General features: G+C 46.8%; 1 protein-coding gene across 1 annotated transcript in view; it reads right to left on the bottom strand.

Moving 5' to 3' along the window:
• The window catches only part of LOC135901420 (protein DEK-like), a 133,206-nt gene that overhangs the window by 75,459 nt on the left and 40,230 nt on the right, over window positions 1-17,517 (bottom strand). The window contains exon 5 of the mRNA XM_070539836.1: window positions 6,087-6,181. Within this exon, the coding sequence (XP_070395937.1) occupies window positions 6,087-6,181 (95 nt within the window). The remainder of the gene's footprint in view (window positions 1-6,086; window positions 6,182-17,517) is intronic.

Below are 17,517 nucleotides of genomic sequence, written 5' to 3'. Positions count from 1 at the left end.
CGAAGGCCACGAAGTGATTCACACGTGCCGGCTTTTCCAGCGCCATTGTCAGCGACCTTGACAATACCAAGCCCGGCGATATAATAACCAGACTTGCAGCTATCTGTAGGAGGCTATGCATAAAATTGCTGACCTAGAGGTATAAGGCAACTCGTGACATTTGAGTGGGCTGACGCTGTTGCTCCCTTGGTCGCCCTGGCAATGGAAGCGGAAATACTAATTGAGACTGCTAGTGTCCCCAACGAGGACGAAGAGTTGGTGGACGAATAGCCATGTGAAGCGCCAACTATGGTAGAGATGCAGGAGTACCTACGCCTGCTGTGAAACAAGGCTAAAGGCATGAGCGGCAACCATGGCCTCGTGCAGTGCTAGGTAAAATTAGAGCAGGGGTTGCTGGCGCCCGTTAAGGATAAATTGTATTTTGACTTCCTCGCAGCTGTGGTGCAATAAAAGCTCGACTGCTTTAGCTTTTCTAGACTGGTCGCTAATATCAAATTACCACCTATAACGAATTTTTTTGCCGTCCCGCTGACTTCGTTATAATGAGGGGTTACTGCAATTTGATGTCCGTGAAAAGAAGAGAGGAGATTATTTGGCACTGTGATAACGCAACGCGATTATGACTGACAACACTCTGACAGATACAAGCAGGAATCTGCGAATGAAGCCTCTGCAAACTGCAACATTAAGACTGCTGTGCTGGCCCTTGTGGATCTTTTCATCGCGTAGACATTGCCTCATGCTCAGTCACTGGATGTGATAGGGGAAGGTTCCACGGCTACTGCATTTTCTCTTTGAGTAAAATTAGTTTGTAAAATCACCCGGCGTGTCAATTTTCACGCAAGGTTCCGACAACTGCACCCCATAACAATGCAGAGAAGGTGCATTGGCTTTTCCCTGAAACACAAAATATTGCCAGCTACAGCGTCAACAGCTGTAACGATCTTTTACTAAGGTTACTAAGCTTACCTTCTTTTACTAAGAACGATGACAAGATTTAATTACATGGGAACCGTAGATTCAGAAGCAAGTGCAACATCCCCGCTCCAAATGGTATTCCTACCCACCGTTATGGTTCAGTGGTTATAGCTGTGTTGCTGATGGTAGGTCGTGGGAACGTGGTTGCCGCCTAACGTGGCGACCACATTCGGATTGTGTCGAGATGCAAAACACGCATACTTAGGTTTAGGCCCACATTAAAGATTCTCAGGTAATCAAAAGGTAATCCAGACTGCTCCACTGCACCATCTCTCATGGCCTGTGTGTTAATTGCTTCTTGCCGTTGAATGTCACAATTTATTTTGGTAAAAGATGCTTGGCTTAACAAAAAAGAAAAAAAAGCACTCGTTGACAGCCTAATACTCCAAAATAACTCGTGTTCACAACTGACAGAACTGCGGTGCAAGGTCCTAGAAGCTAGAAAAACAATTACAGCACTTCGTACTTTCTTAAAATAGCAAAATTTCCCATACAAGTCAGCTTGCACTTCTCAGAACAGTATTTGAAGCGTACATCATAGCTGGAATCAAACACACCTCTTTCTTGTCTACACCCCTCTTACCTGCGCGCATGGGCAAAGGCACATGCAAATACAACATTCTACTCACAGCAGTGCCATTTTTTGTATCATGATGCAGAAAAGTGGTGAACTATGCATGGTCGCCACACCTACTCCTCTAGCCACTATAGCAACGTGGTCGTCGTATGAGACTCCAATGTCACCCAGCGTATTCATTGCATCACTGAGCTTCTTTTTTCTTTTTCTAGTCACTAATTGCTGCAGCCAACTCTTCAAGCTGTTTCCATGGTTTTCTCACGTGAAATGCCGCTGTCAAAGTTCACACCAATTGAGCAAGCTTGCTTGAACCACGTCAGAAGTTCCTCGTCGTGGTTCCCGTACTTGGCGCCATGAGCCTGCTTAGCATTTCGTTCTATTTAGGCCCTCTTCAAGACGATGCTGCTAAGTGTCGAGGGCGGTAGTCCGAGGCCTTCGGCAATGCTGACTTTTTTTCGTGCTAGTTGCTTGTCAACTGTATTGAGTAAGTTGAACTTTTCCTCAAGGGAAAGAGCCTTTCGCTTTTGTGACACCATGAAGAAGGCACTACAAAAATCACGGTTCCAAGTTCGGCAGCACCACATGGCCATCTAGTGGCAGTGGCATCTGTGCAGCCAGCTCTATAGTCAAGCCCGGCCAAGGCTCACCACATGGCGGTCAGTGCTTGTTACTTGGGCTTGTTTGGGGCACCAGATTGTGACGTACCATACAGAAACGCTTCTTTAGTTATGATGTGATAGCGGGGTTTTTAATGCATGGGATTCTATGCGAGCTATTTCAGAACTAGGCAAAATTACGCAGTAGCCAGGCAAATGCTGTACTGGGGAGCATAACAGTGGGATTCTACTGTACTATTTCATAAACTGATAGAACATAAGCCTTAGTTTCACTGTGAGCATTTTGAAAATGGAAATGTGAACGAGGCTGAAATTTGCAGCGTTTGTAATTTTTTTGTCTACATCTGAAGCTTTTAACAAGATTATGTTTACTCTAGCCAGAAGAATTCTTGGTTATTATCATTCAGAAAACATATTTTGGTTACAGTGTGAGAACTATTGCTGTAATAATATCAGAAAGTGCCTATAAAGCACACTTCGCAGATGGTGGCCTGAGGCATAAGAAATATTGGGATTTTTTTTTTGTAGTAAAATAATCTTTTGTCGAGAAACTAAGCTTGGATTCCCTTTTGGTGCCACAAAAACTATATTACAAGTCTTCTTTCACATAATTTAAAATCTTGACCAAACATGGTTGGCTGATCTTAAGGGAAACAAAGTGCAAGAAGGTCGGGACATAATAGTACAGTTATGAGCACCAGAGAACACGGTGCAGCTCACGGCATTAGAAACTTGCTAGTGTTGTGTCACGCAGTGGCATAAGTCATAGAGACCATGGCAGACCACATTTAGTGCCCACAGTTATCAGATGGCACCCAAAAATCAAAAATGAAAGCGTAATAAGATACAGACTTGTCCTGATAAAAAGAAATGTCACAATTTTCACTAGAAAGGCAGTGCATCGATGGCGATGCGAAGTAATTAGATGAGATTATGAGATTTTACGTGCCAAAACAACTTTCGGGTTATGAGGCAAGCCGTAGTGGGGGACTCCGAAAATTTCGAACACCTGGGAACATTTAACGTGCTCCTATATCCAAGTACACAGGTGTTTTCGCATTTCACCCCCATTGAAATTCAGCCGCCATGGCCAAGATTCTATCCTGCAACCTCAAGCTTAGCAGCCAAACATCATAGCCACTAAGTAACCACAGCGGGTTATGCAAAGTAAGGGTCACAGTTTTATTGGAGTCGTGCACGCTAAGGCAAACATGAACAGATCTCACTCAATGACCACAAACACTCGCTGTCACAACCCAAGCGAACAATCTGTGTCACGGAAACTTGAGATTACACGACCACCAACACTAGACACATGGGAATGCAATGCACATCAAGGCACCAACAATCTCGGCTCGGCCTTTGCACTTGCCACAGATTACCTCCAAGATTAGGTGCGTGGTCCGCATATGGACAGCCGTGTGCAGCCGCAGCAAGAGTAGAAGAGTCACGCGCATGCTGGGGGGAGAGGGCAGACGCACGTTTCCTGCCCCCCCCCCCCCCCCCCCCCCTGGCAGGCTTGATCACATCGCCATGTGCTCACCCCTCCCTGCCGACCTTGTGCTGAAGAAGCCAATAGCTCTCATATATTTCTCCAAGCTGCGACGCAGCCCATGGCCTCTGCAAGTTGCCTATCAATGCAACAAATGGTAGTCGGTATTGCCTGCTTTGACAACCATGAAATGTAACCGTGTACTTTCACAACCACTGCTGAAAGATGTTGCAATTTCAAGTAGATATCAGCACTCTACATATCTTGGAAGAGTACATATGCCAAATTTCCTTACTATAGGACAATTATAAGTGCACAGCCGATTGGATAGATATCAGCACTTTGCAGTCTACAAAGAGCTGAATAAGCTACAGCAAAATGCTTTCTGTGAAAATTTAATACATGGGAAAGTGTCCGCAAGGATCACTACGTTTCGCCTTTGTGCAGGAAATACCGTATATTTGCACACATATTACCCGCCACAGCGTGTAACCCACCCCCCCAATTACAACAGCCTGCAAAGAAAAGAAAATATATGCCCGTGTATAATCGGCGGAAGTAACTGCATACGACACTGCTCAAATCTTTGCAAAAACAGTCTCCATTAGCGGATGCACGACTTGCTAGGTCGTATCCTCAACCAGACTTCCCCATTCTTCGGCGATGCTGACAAAGCTGGATTCACACTCCAGACGTTATCGCGACTGAATTAGTCACAGGATATGCGACATGAATCAGATCCCTTCACAGTTAGCACTCACATGACAACAGATAACACCACAAATGGAAAAGCCCTCGCATCAGCAACAGCGGCAGAGCAAATGGGATCGAGCCAAAAATCCGAACGGTGATTTGGCTCACCACCGTATGGCAAAACGCTTCACGCAGACTGAAGGAGCGCCACGAGAACAGGTGACTACATAAGTTTGCCGGCACCGCATGCACTATCGACTAACCGTTAAGCGCAAAATGGTGACCCGTAAAGCAGAGGAGAATGGGTGACAGAGAAAACGGGGAGAAGGGAGCTTCAAATCAACTCCCAAGTCCCACTGAATGGCAGAGAACCTCGGCTTGGGGTGTTGGCTTCACGGTGTTAGATATGGGGCTGTTTCCTGTGCCTACTTTGAGTTCCCCAGAACACATCGAATCGCAGCAACGCTAATTGAGAAGCGCAGAGACACGGAAAGCACATTCCAGAGGAGCGCATGTGCAAACAAGTTGAAGGCCCCCACTTCGTACGCCGCCGGTAGCTATTCACTGCTTGACTCTTCCAGAAAACGAGGGGATAGCCCAGCACTGTTCCAGGTAAAGTGAGTCCCAAAACCAGACGGCTGTGATGTACCGGGAAGGCCTGGCAGCGTCGCACCGGCCGCCTTTGAAGAGGGCATTTGCAAGCCAGCGAGGCCATACCGCCGGGAGTAGGAGGCCCTCGGACAATTGGGGCCCAAGCGTCGCCCCGCCATCCGCCTTTGTGACGGCGCGTAAGTCAGCATCGTAAGTCAGCAAGGCAAGACCACAGGGAGCCGCCGGGTGTGACACCACCGCACGGGCGCCTACCATTGGCCGAAAATGGCGTCATCTGAGCGGACTCTCCCATTGGGCGAACATGACACGTCTTCCAGACCTCGAAGGGTTTAAAAGACGCAGACCAGGAGCAGCAGAGGAGCATTCCAGGATTCGTAGAGCATTCCCGGATTCACCTCTCTCGAACTTCTTGCCACGGGCCGCAGCGTCCGAGTTGCTGCCGGCCCGTAATGACTGTACGACTGTTCATTGACGTCTCACTGTAAATAATGTAAAATAAAACTTCCCAAGTGTTTCATCCCGAAGTCCGTCCTCAACTCCTACAGCGGCAGCACGCACCACAGTTGACGTGAAGCCACACTTCAAGCAGAAATTTTCATAGAATCTGCATCCCAACTTTACCGCCAAATTTAAAGAATTTTGGTGCGGGCTATGTGCGCAAAAATAGAGCAAATCAAGAAATGCTTAGCAGCTACATACAAACCAATGACATATTCAAAATATGCTTGAAGATATCTCTAATTGGCTCAATTTCCAAACCTCCCGCACACAAAAAATAATGTTTAAATTTTCAAGTAGCATCTACCCTTAACTGCAATATGTTTCAGCATCAGACGAATTCCAACAGGAGGTTCAGTGACTGACGAGAGCGGCTTTGTGCAATCATTCTTTTTTTTTTTTGCAACGCGGGTAGCAACATTTGTAAGATCTGAATGCAAGCCCAAATTGATGAAGGCTATAGAACATTATGGAGAGCTGGCAGATATGACACTGTGAAACAAACAGCCAATGCTGCCATCAGTTCCATCTGTCGGGGTCTGCAAGTCAATGTGCAAAAGGTTTACGTTCCACCCAATTCAACACAACCACATCAAAGCTGCTCCCAGTGCCAACTTACTTTGCCACCATCTTTTGTCTCTTCACATACTCTGCAGAGTCCTTCTCAAAGGGAAACCCACTGAACTTGCGCAAATTCTTCTTGATCTCGGATGGCTGCAAGAATAAAGACATCTAGTTAAGTCCCGCTGAGGACACATGAACAACCCCACTAAAAGTCTAATGTCCTTATTGGGTAATGCTTGATGTAGATACGTTATTACATGAATATTCATAGATGCCCTCCATGTTCCTGAACATTCTTACTGTTGAAGCCACATCAGCTAGAGCCTACAATAACTTGTGATCCAAGCAGCAGTTGTCGTAGAAATTTATAAGGTCAGCACAACTAAGGAAATACGTTGCACCTGTTAGAACTAGCTGGCAACACATGATTAGAGTTGCACAGCACATCTAGGGCTGTTGGAATATTAAAAATTATTCTACATTGTATACAAATATTTTCAGAAAGATGTCCTTGAATATCCAATTGAATCGAATACGCAACAATCAGAATAGAAATGTAAGCTCAACAGTGCTCCTCTCAGTGTGCAATCATGATTGTGGGCGAAGATAAATCAGCATACACTAAATAAGCCGCAAAGCTTGTCATGGAGATTTGAGATCAAGAGAAAGCAGCAACCTTTTATATGCTGCTTCCACGAGACAAGTGATACACATTCTAGCTGTCATACAATGCATATGAAGGGTGTTCTAACACTGCTACCAAATACACTAGAACCTTGTTCATACATTTTGGAAAAAACTGAGAAAAAAATGTACTAACCAGGAAAACATGATCCGAAGCACCTAAAAAATTTTACAGATCAACTATTGTTGACGTCTACATAATGTGAATCGTCGCGCGGATAGTTGTGGCACGAGACGATAACGCGCATTGAGCTGGTAATGCTCCAGCGGCCCGATACGCATTTAGTTGTTTTCATACTGTGTGGTGTCTTAAGAGGACAACGGGAAACTGAAACGAAAATGAGCTGGTGGGTGACATTGGGTGCAGCAGAAGCAAAATGTGATACCCACATTGCACCGCCTGCAGCAGGAAGTAACAGCGTGTTTGGATTATCTCCTACTAAAAGCATGCAGTACGCTACCAATTGCACTACCCACCACACGCTGTAAAACAGATAGGTGAAGATGGTTACTGTAATAGGTTTGGCGGCGACAGCTGTGAATGCTGCGCCAGACAACCCCCGCAGAGGTTTGCTGGTACCAGAATAAGAAACTGTACGCGCTGTCATTTTCACGTAAATGGGAGGCTATATACTGTCCTCAATTGCGCATGCCTCATGCCTCTATTAGTTCACATCGGATCTAGAAGCCAGAAAATGTACATGATCACATATGTATACGTGCTCTGCAGAAGGGAACGGCAGAGTGTGTTTTGGTTATCGCCTATTAAAAATGTGCGCTAGACTTGGGACAGCACCACGTGTTGTGAAAGAGATAGGCAAAGATGCTTATCGCAATAGGATTGGCTGTGATAGCTGTGAATGCTGCGTGCAACTATCCCGGAGATTAGCTGATACCGAAATGAGGAACTGAGTGCACACTGGCGTTTTCACGTGAGACTGGCGGGTGAGTATCGCGGTGAAGCTGCCGCAGAGGGCAGTTAAATACAGTCGAATCCCGATAATTTGAAGTCGCTTAATTGAAATTATTGGTTAATTGGGAGTGAAGTGGGGTCCCGTCGGTTTTGGATGCAATCCTACAGAAAAAAACGCTCGGTAATTGGAAGCTAGAAGTCTAAAATATAGTTTGACTAGAAGTTATTTTCAATCGGATGCCTGGAAGCGATCATAATGTTTGATAAATTAGCTATTTTTAAAGTGCAAAACAGCTTTATGTGCTGCACAGGCATTATCAGCATCGCAGCTGACCACAGCGCCACAGCTTATAAAGCATCAAAGTTAAGCACCGGGGCCATTGACATCGCAGCTGACTACAGCACTGCAGATCATGAAGCGGCAAGATTAGCCTTGTGCTACAGTATACGTGTGCAAACAGCACGCCCCGGGCCTCTCCCATTGTTTCCTCGAGTGGGTTTGGAAGTTCCATGCGCATATAGGGTGCAGTCGCGACAATGGCAACTTGCGGACCTGATTGGACGCTCGACTTGGCGAAGAAAGTGAATATTTTGAAGGAAGTTTAGGAAGAAAGCACCGCCAAGCAAGATATTGCATGGAAATACGGCATCAAGCCGAACACTCTTTCAAGCTTCATGAAGAACAAGTGCTCGATACTCGAAGCATCTCCCGCTCAGCGGCGATATCGTTGCAGCGAAAGCCTTATCACTTGCTACGATGCTAGGAATTGAGAACTTCGCTTCTTCCAATGGATGGCTGACATGCTTTAACCAACATCATTACCTGGTGTTTAAAAGTATGAGTGGAAAAAGGGCATAAGACTAGCCTCACGAGTACTTAAACGAGTATCGGCGGGAAGACACCTTTAATGTCGACGAGACAGCACTTTTTTACATAATGTTACCTGAGAAGACTTTGACCTTCAAAGACGATGACTGTGCCGGAGAGAAATGCAGTAAAGAGAGAGTGCCTGTTCTGATTGCGGCGAATATGACTAGCACACAGCGATGTTGCCTGCTGGTAATCGGTAAAGCCGCTAAGCCTAGATGTTATAAAGGTATCAAAACGCTGCCCGTCGACTATGCATTAAACAAGAAGGCTTGGATGATGGGAGACACATTTAAAGACTGACTAATTAAGGTGGGATGTGGCCCTTGAAAACCGAAAAATCGCGAAAAAGTCGTTTTTGGAAAACAATATTTTTGGCGTGTATGTCTCGTAAGCTACCTGTTCTGTAATTAGACAGTTTTCGTACAGTGCACACCATACCATAGCATACGCTAAAAAATAGCGGGTCGTCACTGTGCATGCGCTGAATGCTGAACGAAATAGCGAGTACAGCAGGCGTACACAACACAAACGAGTTGGCGTTAGCGTTTTTGCGTGGTTTGCGGAGTTTGCGTGAAATATGGCGGCGGTCCCGGCTGCCTGCTTTGAATTGAATTTGGCGTTGCTTTTGTAAAATGCCCTTTGTTCGTACAAAATGATTGTGTAAACGGCTTTCACTTAGTTTCAGGCCGCTTCAACGACAGAGTATTATGGATAACCCCGTGGTGTTTGCGAGATCGCATCTCATTTCGAACAAGTCGAAGCCTAACGAAAGAAACATTCGAGATGTCACCGCCACCTATTGCTACAGGTGGAAAATAGCCGCAACGACGGCATATGGCCTCTGAGACCTGAAGATATCAATGGCCAACTAAAATTGTTTTAGAAAACATGCGCTGCTTAGCATACACTATAAGTTGCGTACGCTAAACTAAAACTGTCTATAATCAGCACCTAATTCAACCGCAAACGCTACTTGTGATGCCACTGCAGCCCACAAAACACGTGCACATGCCGAAATGAAGTCAAACTTTGTGTTCGCGCCATTCCCGGTCTACGCGGCCTGCCTCTGCCATCTTGTTGTCGTTTTCACCGTGAATTCATGGTCTCTGGTTTGCTGCCTTGCAAAATGGCATCGTCGGCACGGTTGAGGCGCTCTTGGCATTTTCCCGCAATGCTATGCACAGCGCTGATAGGTGGAGCAGCACATTGAAATCCTGCGGGCTAAAGCGCGCTTGTCATCGGCTGCTCCCTTCGGTGCCGCGCCCACCGTGCTCACGTCCTTGTTGCCCCTTGCTCCGTCCGCCTACACAGACGTCTGCTTGCGAGCTGCTTATCGCCTTGCGCTACCTTATACATTATTTTCCCAGCTCTTTCTTTTTTTTTTTTGCTAGTTGTTTGTTGCAAGCGATGCCGGCTAAGAAGCCCAAGACAGTGCAGATGTTTGGTGCGCGGAAGCGCAATATGCGACTTGCACGAGCATTGAACTTCCGATCTTCCGCAGCGAGTGCCGACTTTGTAGACAATTGCAGCAGCAGAACTGCGCTGTCGGCTGTCGCCACTCAAGAATCTAACACATTGAGTGTGCCTGGAGTCGTAGGAGCTTTCTAATATAAATATATGTATTCAACTTTAAGGCCTGTTTTTTCAGAATGGATTTTTTCACTAGTAGTGGTGCTGGGGAGGGCGATATCTCAAGAACCGCTCTTCAGATTTGTGTGCCGTTTTTTTTTTTGTTCTATTTCTGAATGACTTTGCCAGGCTGTAACAAATTTCTTTTTTTTAAAGCTGGTATACCGTAAAAACCGGAATATAAGTCGAACTTTTTTTCTTTAAAACCATTGCGAATAGTCAACCCTCGTCTTATATACCAGACATTTGCGGAAAAACCACGGTAGTCTTGCAACAATGGGCAGATGAAGTAAACAGCCGCCATCGCCATCAGGAGCAGCGCGGCGTGGCGACATTGTGGCACTGCCAATTTGCGTTTCCATTTTCACAAAGTTATATTGCTTAAAGGCTGCTTTTCCACATTTTGTTTCAAAATGAGCGGAAGCCGACGGCAATTTACCGTCGCCTTCAAGAAAAGGGCGGTCGAGTACGCGGAAGCCCACAGCAACCTGGCGGCACAGCGCGAATTTGGAGTATCCGAAAAGAACATTCGGTACTGGCAGAGGCAGAAGCAGCATATCGCAACTTGCAGCAACCCAAGAAAACAACCGCAGCATATCCAGAACTGGAAGACAAGGTTGCGGAGTTCGTCCGAGAGCTGCGTGTAAGATCTCTGCCTGTGACTGCCGAATGCATCCGATTAAAAGCGGTAGAGATCACGCGCGCCTCTGGACTGACGAGGTCGTAGTTCAAGGGCTCGCTTTCCTGGGTACGACAATTCATGAAGAGGAAGGGCTTTGCCCTGCACGGCACAGAGGACGATGCTCTATGGGACGTCGGCAGCGAGAAGCACACGTGCACTTCGTGCCCTACTGTGTACTATACACCCGGCCAATTTTTATCAGTATCGCGCGACCATCGACCCGCGTGTTTGTCAGCACCTTATCATCGCGGCACGGAGTGGCGAAATAGCGAAAGTAAGCACGTGTGTACGCATGCGCGTATCTCGTTTGTTTCGCCGCTCAGCGCCGTTAATAAGGTGCTGACAAGCATGCAGGTCAATGGTCGCGCGTTACTGTTAAAAACTTGGCCAGGTGCACATGCGAGCAGCATTTAAATAAATACCGTCACCACTGTGCAACCGGCTGAGTCGCATTTGTTTCAAGGTCAGGGTCGGTACTTTTGTCATTGAAAAAGGTTTTTTTTTTTCATTTTTAGAATTGGTTAGTTGGGGGGTCGACCTGTATTCCGGCCCGACCTATAGTCCAGTTTTTACAGTAGTTAATTTATAGTAAGCAATTAACTTTTGATTAATGTGGTCAATACTGGCTACATCAAATTCAAAGTTGTGTTAGAATTTTATGGAGGGGAAATTTTAAAAAGGGCTTTCCAGTCCCCTGGGATATCTATCAAGGGATCAGCAGAATCAATTTCAGCTTCCTACGATGTCCTGGGATTTCTCTAGGCTCTTCTTCAGGCATACACATGAACCAGCTAGTTAGACCTCGATAACTCTGGAACTAATAAACACATATTCATGAAGCTTTGCAGTTCTTCATAGTTTGGTGGTGTGAACGTACCATGAAAGTTTCATCCAGATATCTTAATGAATAAAAAATGTTTGGCCTAAACTATAGCCTCCCCCCTTGAACATGATCGCAAAGAACAACCACAAAGTGTTGTTCTTTGTGGACAAGTGATCCACGTCGCTTACTTGACAGTCACCACAACATCGGTGTTGCAGCCTATGGACCACGGGATCATGAAAAATGTAACGGTATTGTACCGGAAGCACCTTCTTGAGCGAATACTATTGTGTATGGACAACTCAACTGAGTATGAGGTGAGCCTCCTCGGAGCCATCCACATGATGGCACGAGCATGGGGTTGCGTTAAAGGGGAAACCATTGCAAACTGCCTTAGGGTCTGTGGTTTTGTTATAAGTGCCGCATGAGATGATTCGTTTTCTCCAGTGAAGGAAGCACACACAAGTGAGCCTGACAACAATACAGTTGAACCCGCTTATAACAATACCGGTTTTAACAATATACTGCTTATAACAATGACAAGCTGCTGCACCGTCGACTTTTGTATGTTTTCCATGGTGAAATAACCCGCTTACAACAATGCCCTGATACCGCATTATCGGTTATAACGATGATGTCTGACTGCTGGGTGTCTGAGCCGAAAGGTAGTGAAATGCGAAATCCTTGAAAAGAAAAAAAAAAAGAAAACGAGAAATTCGGGCCGCTGCTCCAACAGCTGTCACGCGCTCATTTTCCAGCCATTTCCGTGCGGCTCTCTCCTATTGCCCTTCCACCCCCACGAACACGAATAGGCTGCACCCATAGCCCTTCCCTCCTAAACAAAAATGGACCGCGCCAACTGCGCTGAACAGATTAGGCAGACTGCTCGCACGTTGCTTGCTGGCTCCTCATTTAGTGCAGTTCTGCGAACAGCTTAATCGCTCGCATTCGTTTTTATTGGTTGCGTCGAAGTCGTTCCTGGCCACACGGTTTCTCAACTTCGCTTGACTTGCCGCCGAAACTGAAGATGGCTGATCTGCCCGCTGATCATCGGCAATGCACGACGTTGCTGGTTAAAAGAAAGCGCACAACTATAGATTTGGAAAGTAATTGCTTCTAACCGACGAGGCAATCGCCGTGAACGTGCTTGCATCGGATAGCAATGACAACGGCAGCGATGACGCGGTAGGGCAGGCTGCCTCAACGTTGTCTTCACAGGAGGCCCAGCTTGATTCAGCCCCTCCGAGGCTTCGTTTTCGCGAGGAACCTTCTGCTGCCCTACATGGAACACCGGGATGCATTGGAGAAAGATGTCGGCAAGCTTCACGTAAAGCATGTATGGCTCACAGACATACGCTTTTCTCATGCAAGCCAGAAAGAAATACGTGGCGAGATGCTTGTGGCGATCTCTTTTCAGCGTTTATTCTGGAATTCTCAAACACGGCAGCCTTCTCGCAATTTTTAAAAGGCCCCTTTTGGCGCCACCAAAGTGATGCCTCGACGGTACTCGCACATCACTTGCCACCCGTGACACTTCTTTGCAGTTGTTATGGCAGTGCCGGCAGCCACGGCTTGTTACATGCGATCAAAGCGCAAAGAAATCAAACATGCGAACACAATCAGCAGCCAGGCAGAGGAAGGTGGTGGGGAGGAGAACTAGCATCCCCATCATTTTCTCAGATCAGCTCTGCAATCCGCCTATTTTGATTTTTTGATGCAACCCGGTTAAAACAATTATCGGTTATAAGAATGGAATTTTCGTGGCACGTGAATGCTGTTATAAGTGGGTTCGACTGTAGTCTTCAAGCAGCTCTCGGCAATGTCCCTTTCGAAGAATATGTTGCTGTTGACAGCACAGTAGAAATGTGCGGTGCACTAACGGACACTGAAATCATCGAGATCGTTCGGCCAAACGAGGCTAGTAACGGAGGTGACGTGGACGACGACATTGCAAGTGAGCTGCAACCGCAAGCTGCTGATGTAGCTGTGGGCCTTGCGCATGCGCAGTGGTTTTTTGCTGCAGAGAGCAATGCCGAGGAAGCACTCAGGCACATCTACAGCCTGCAGAACTTTCTTTCCACAGCAAGATTTAGCAAGCAGAAGCAGACAGCAATAACATATATATATATTTCTTTTCATAAACAGCCAGCTTTGAAATAAACATGTCCCTTTTTGTTCATTGTGGTTAATCGCAAGTTCGTTTAATGCATAGTTTTTCGTGGTCCCCGTAAACTATGTACAGTAGAATCTCGATAGACGGAAATCGGTTAAACGGAATCAACACTTAAACGGAACGAACGCCTCGCAGTTGGTTGGTTTTGCATTAAGGCAATGTAAAAAAAAATCCCGTTAATCGGAACTCGAATTTTCAGACCACCGTATAAACAGAACCGAAAATAGACTCGAAACCGCAACTTGACGTTCACGCAGAGCCCCATCGCGGTACGCATCACTGTCTCCCCTACTTCTTTCTCGCACACTGTAACCGCATCGCTTGCTGTCTAACGGTGCGCTTGCTGTTGTTAGGCTTAAGCCTTACACCCGCTGTTTAGCGTCGTCTGCGACATTTCGTCGCGAAGTCAGCACCTGATGGCAGCGCAGAAGCGACCTCCCAATGCCCTTACGTTGAAAGGGTAGATGGAGATAATCAACAACTTCGAGAGTGGTCGCTTCACAAAAACAGCGCTTGCGACGAAGCACGCCGTCCCCAAGAGCAGCCTCACGAGGATACTTCAGGACAAGGATAAGCTGCGGCAGGCTTTCGATACGTCACGCTTTGGCCCTCAAAGAAAACGGTTGCGAGAGCCCAAAGAAGCAAACATAAAATCCTTTTTCACAAGCCAATAAATCGCAGTTCCCACTGATTTCCGCGGAATAAGTGGACTATTGAGATTTTTTTTTAATTATTATTTTAGTGGTGCTCTGAAAAAAAGTTCATTGCTTACCGCTTTTGTGCAATAAAGTTTGTGCCCATAGCGTACCGTCCTCTTAAATACCTAAATTTTGCATCTGAGATCCGCTTCAGCGGAGACTGCCAATTGCGCGCACGCCTGCCTCGTCGGGACCAAGCAGTCTGGAACGTATTGCGATATCCTGAACCTTCTCTCTCTAAACGGAACTCCTGATAAACGGAACAAACGTTCCCGGCCCCTTGAGGTTCCGTTTAACGAGAGTCCACTGTATTGACGGGAGTCGACTGTACTTGGAACTGAGGTTGAAAAGCGCGAATAAGACAAGGACATGAGGAAACAAATACCACAGAAGAGAGCTGACTGCGAACTAGAAGTTTATTTGAAATTCTCCAGCCATTTTATACCTTTTCCAGCATAGGCATGCGTACACGAGTCGCAAATACATCTGCAAAATCGGCTAAATCATAATCTTTCATGCAGAGAAGCATTTTCTTTTTCCGACAAGGCGTGAGAGGGATCACTTACACATTTATCTCTTTCCTTTCAAATTTTTAACCCTTTTAGATTTTTATCTTCACTCCACTGCCATTACCGTATTTACTCAACTCTAACGCGCCCTCAATTGTAACGTACACCTGCATTCCCTGACCCAAAAAATTTTAAAAATGAAAACCTTGATTGTAACGCACACCCGTTTTCCATCACGAAACAAAAGAAAGAGAGAAAGAGAGTACAATACCGCGCACCTCGTGCTTTCATATAGAAATACTATTTTCTCTTATTTGGAAGAAGACAGATTTATTCCCAATACACTAAAATTGCAATGAATAAAAACACAAATGGAACAGGCGTACCTTGACGCCAAGATTTTCACTGCGCCAGTACGAGTCCTGTGGGTATTAGATATCACTCGTCATCGTTATCAAACAACTCCTTATCGCTATCAACAGACCAAAGCATTTCATCCTCGGTGCCGTCCATGGCATTCGAAAGCCTGCACTTTTTAAAGGCCTTGTTGACCATGGCAGACAGGATCATGCACTATGCATCTTTCACTCATCCAGCAAAGTCCTGCTGTGAGGAACATTTTATTGGCGGGCATGGCAGCCACTGACAAGCCACTCGGTGCAGAGTGGCAGAATTCTAGCTTTCACTGGCTTGTTTAAACAAACATCGATGAGGAGTTCCATTTTGGGGCTCCAACGTGAAGAGTCGTTGACCGCAGACACTCAGAAGCTGAAACTGCCGCAGGCTGCAGCTGCCACTCTCATTGCTGGGCCGGGAGGGTTTGCTTGGGCGTTGCAGTAGGGTGTGGTTGCTGCTTGTGCAATAAGCGGTAATGACTGTTGCACGTAGTGCAAGCGATGCCAAGCGCGTTCCATGATAGAGCCGGCTGCCTTCGCCATTTCTTGCAGGTATGTGAAGCTCATGCTGGCCTGTTAGGTCTTAGAATGTCGGATGCGTTTGTCTCTGCATGCGTTTCACCTTTTCGGCATCTGAAACGGGCTCCGCTATACTGTTATAGTATTTGGAAATGACGTGAATGAACTGCTTGAGGTTTTCTGCCAGATGCTGAGTGCGCTGATCTAGCTCTGCTTTTAGCTTAAACTTGTAGTCAATGGAGGTAAACTGCGCCGTAAATTCGGATGTGAAAAACTGCCAGTCCAGGGTGGGTGCACCTGAGAAGCGCTACCATTGTTTGGCTGACCCCTCCAACGCTGCTGGATGCAACTGCAAATGGCGGTCAGGGGGAATCCCCGCAATAATGCAGTACTCCGAGTACAGTGCAGTCCACTTATAACGGTACCACATATAACGATCTACCGGTTATAACGATGGGTCGACATGAGAGTGTCATTTTATGCATTAGGACTAAGGGGGAAAAAAAAACACAGTCGAACACGGATATATCGAACTCGAAGGGGATCGCGAATTAATTCGACATATAGAAAATTTGATATAAAAAATACAGGCCCAGAGACTTTACCTGTGGCGGACGATGACCTATCAATCGGCGTATTCAAGAATGAGAACTATTTCCGCACACACGACGCAGCGTAATGCTTTATTTGCGTGAAAAAAAATCGCTTATGTTGGTCTGCTTCTTCGCCTTGCAAATGAAATTAAAGACGCCAACCTCGATCTTATCAAGGCTGTTCAGGTGCGAAAGCCCGGTTCCTTCCATGTCGCCGCAACAACGGCGAATCAAGCTGAACGCTGCCGCCACTTCAGCGGCGGAGTACGAGCGTGTAGCCGCGCCCTCGATCGGACGATCCTCGTCGCCACTCGAGCTGTCAGCCTGGGTCCCTCCGACTGCAGCTACAATATCCTCGTCGGCGAGGCTCGCAACAGCCTGAACATTGCTGTCAACGTTCACATAATCGTCAGCAGACACTTCGGCTGGAACAGCAGCCGGGAAAAGGGACGACAACTCGCGAAATGCGTCGTCCATGCACTCGTTGTCGCCGTCGCCGTCTTCGCAGGTTTCAGGAAGTTTGGCTGTCATGAGGCCTGCCTTCCGGAAGCAGTTGGCCACAGTATCCTGCTTCACGTCTCTCCAGGCGCCCGTCATCATTTGAATGGCCCCCAGCAGGTCAACCTTAAGCTCGGTGCGCATGCGGAGGTTCACAAAAAGCCTATCAATGAGTTGCCTCCTGTAGCCGACTTTGAACGACTTAATGATGCCGTGGTCGAGCGGCTGCAACTTTGCTGTCGTGTTCGCCGGCAGAAACTTGAGTGCGATGTTTTCGAGCTTGCAGGTGGTGTGATGGGCCGAGCAGTTATCGACGAGGAGGCAAGCGTGATGCCTCGATTTGCCCAGTTCGGCGTCCCACGCTTGCAGCCATTCTGTGAACAGCTGACGCGTCATCCACGCCTTCTTATTGAAGGCGTAGCGAATGGGGAGCTCCTTACAGTTTTTGAAGCAGCGCGGTGCCCTTGCTTTGCCAATCACAAAGGGCTGGAGCTTTTGA

This window comes from Dermacentor albipictus, chromosome 6 (assembly GCF_038994185.2).
Source record: "Dermacentor albipictus isolate Rhodes 1998 colony chromosome 6, USDA_Dalb.pri_finalv2, whole genome shotgun sequence".
Classification (NCBI taxonomy): Eukaryota; Metazoa; Arthropoda; class Arachnida; order Ixodida; family Ixodidae; genus Dermacentor; species Dermacentor albipictus.
The sequence above is the reverse complement of the archived record's forward strand: the minus strand, read 5'-3'. Positions and strand labels throughout refer to the sequence as shown.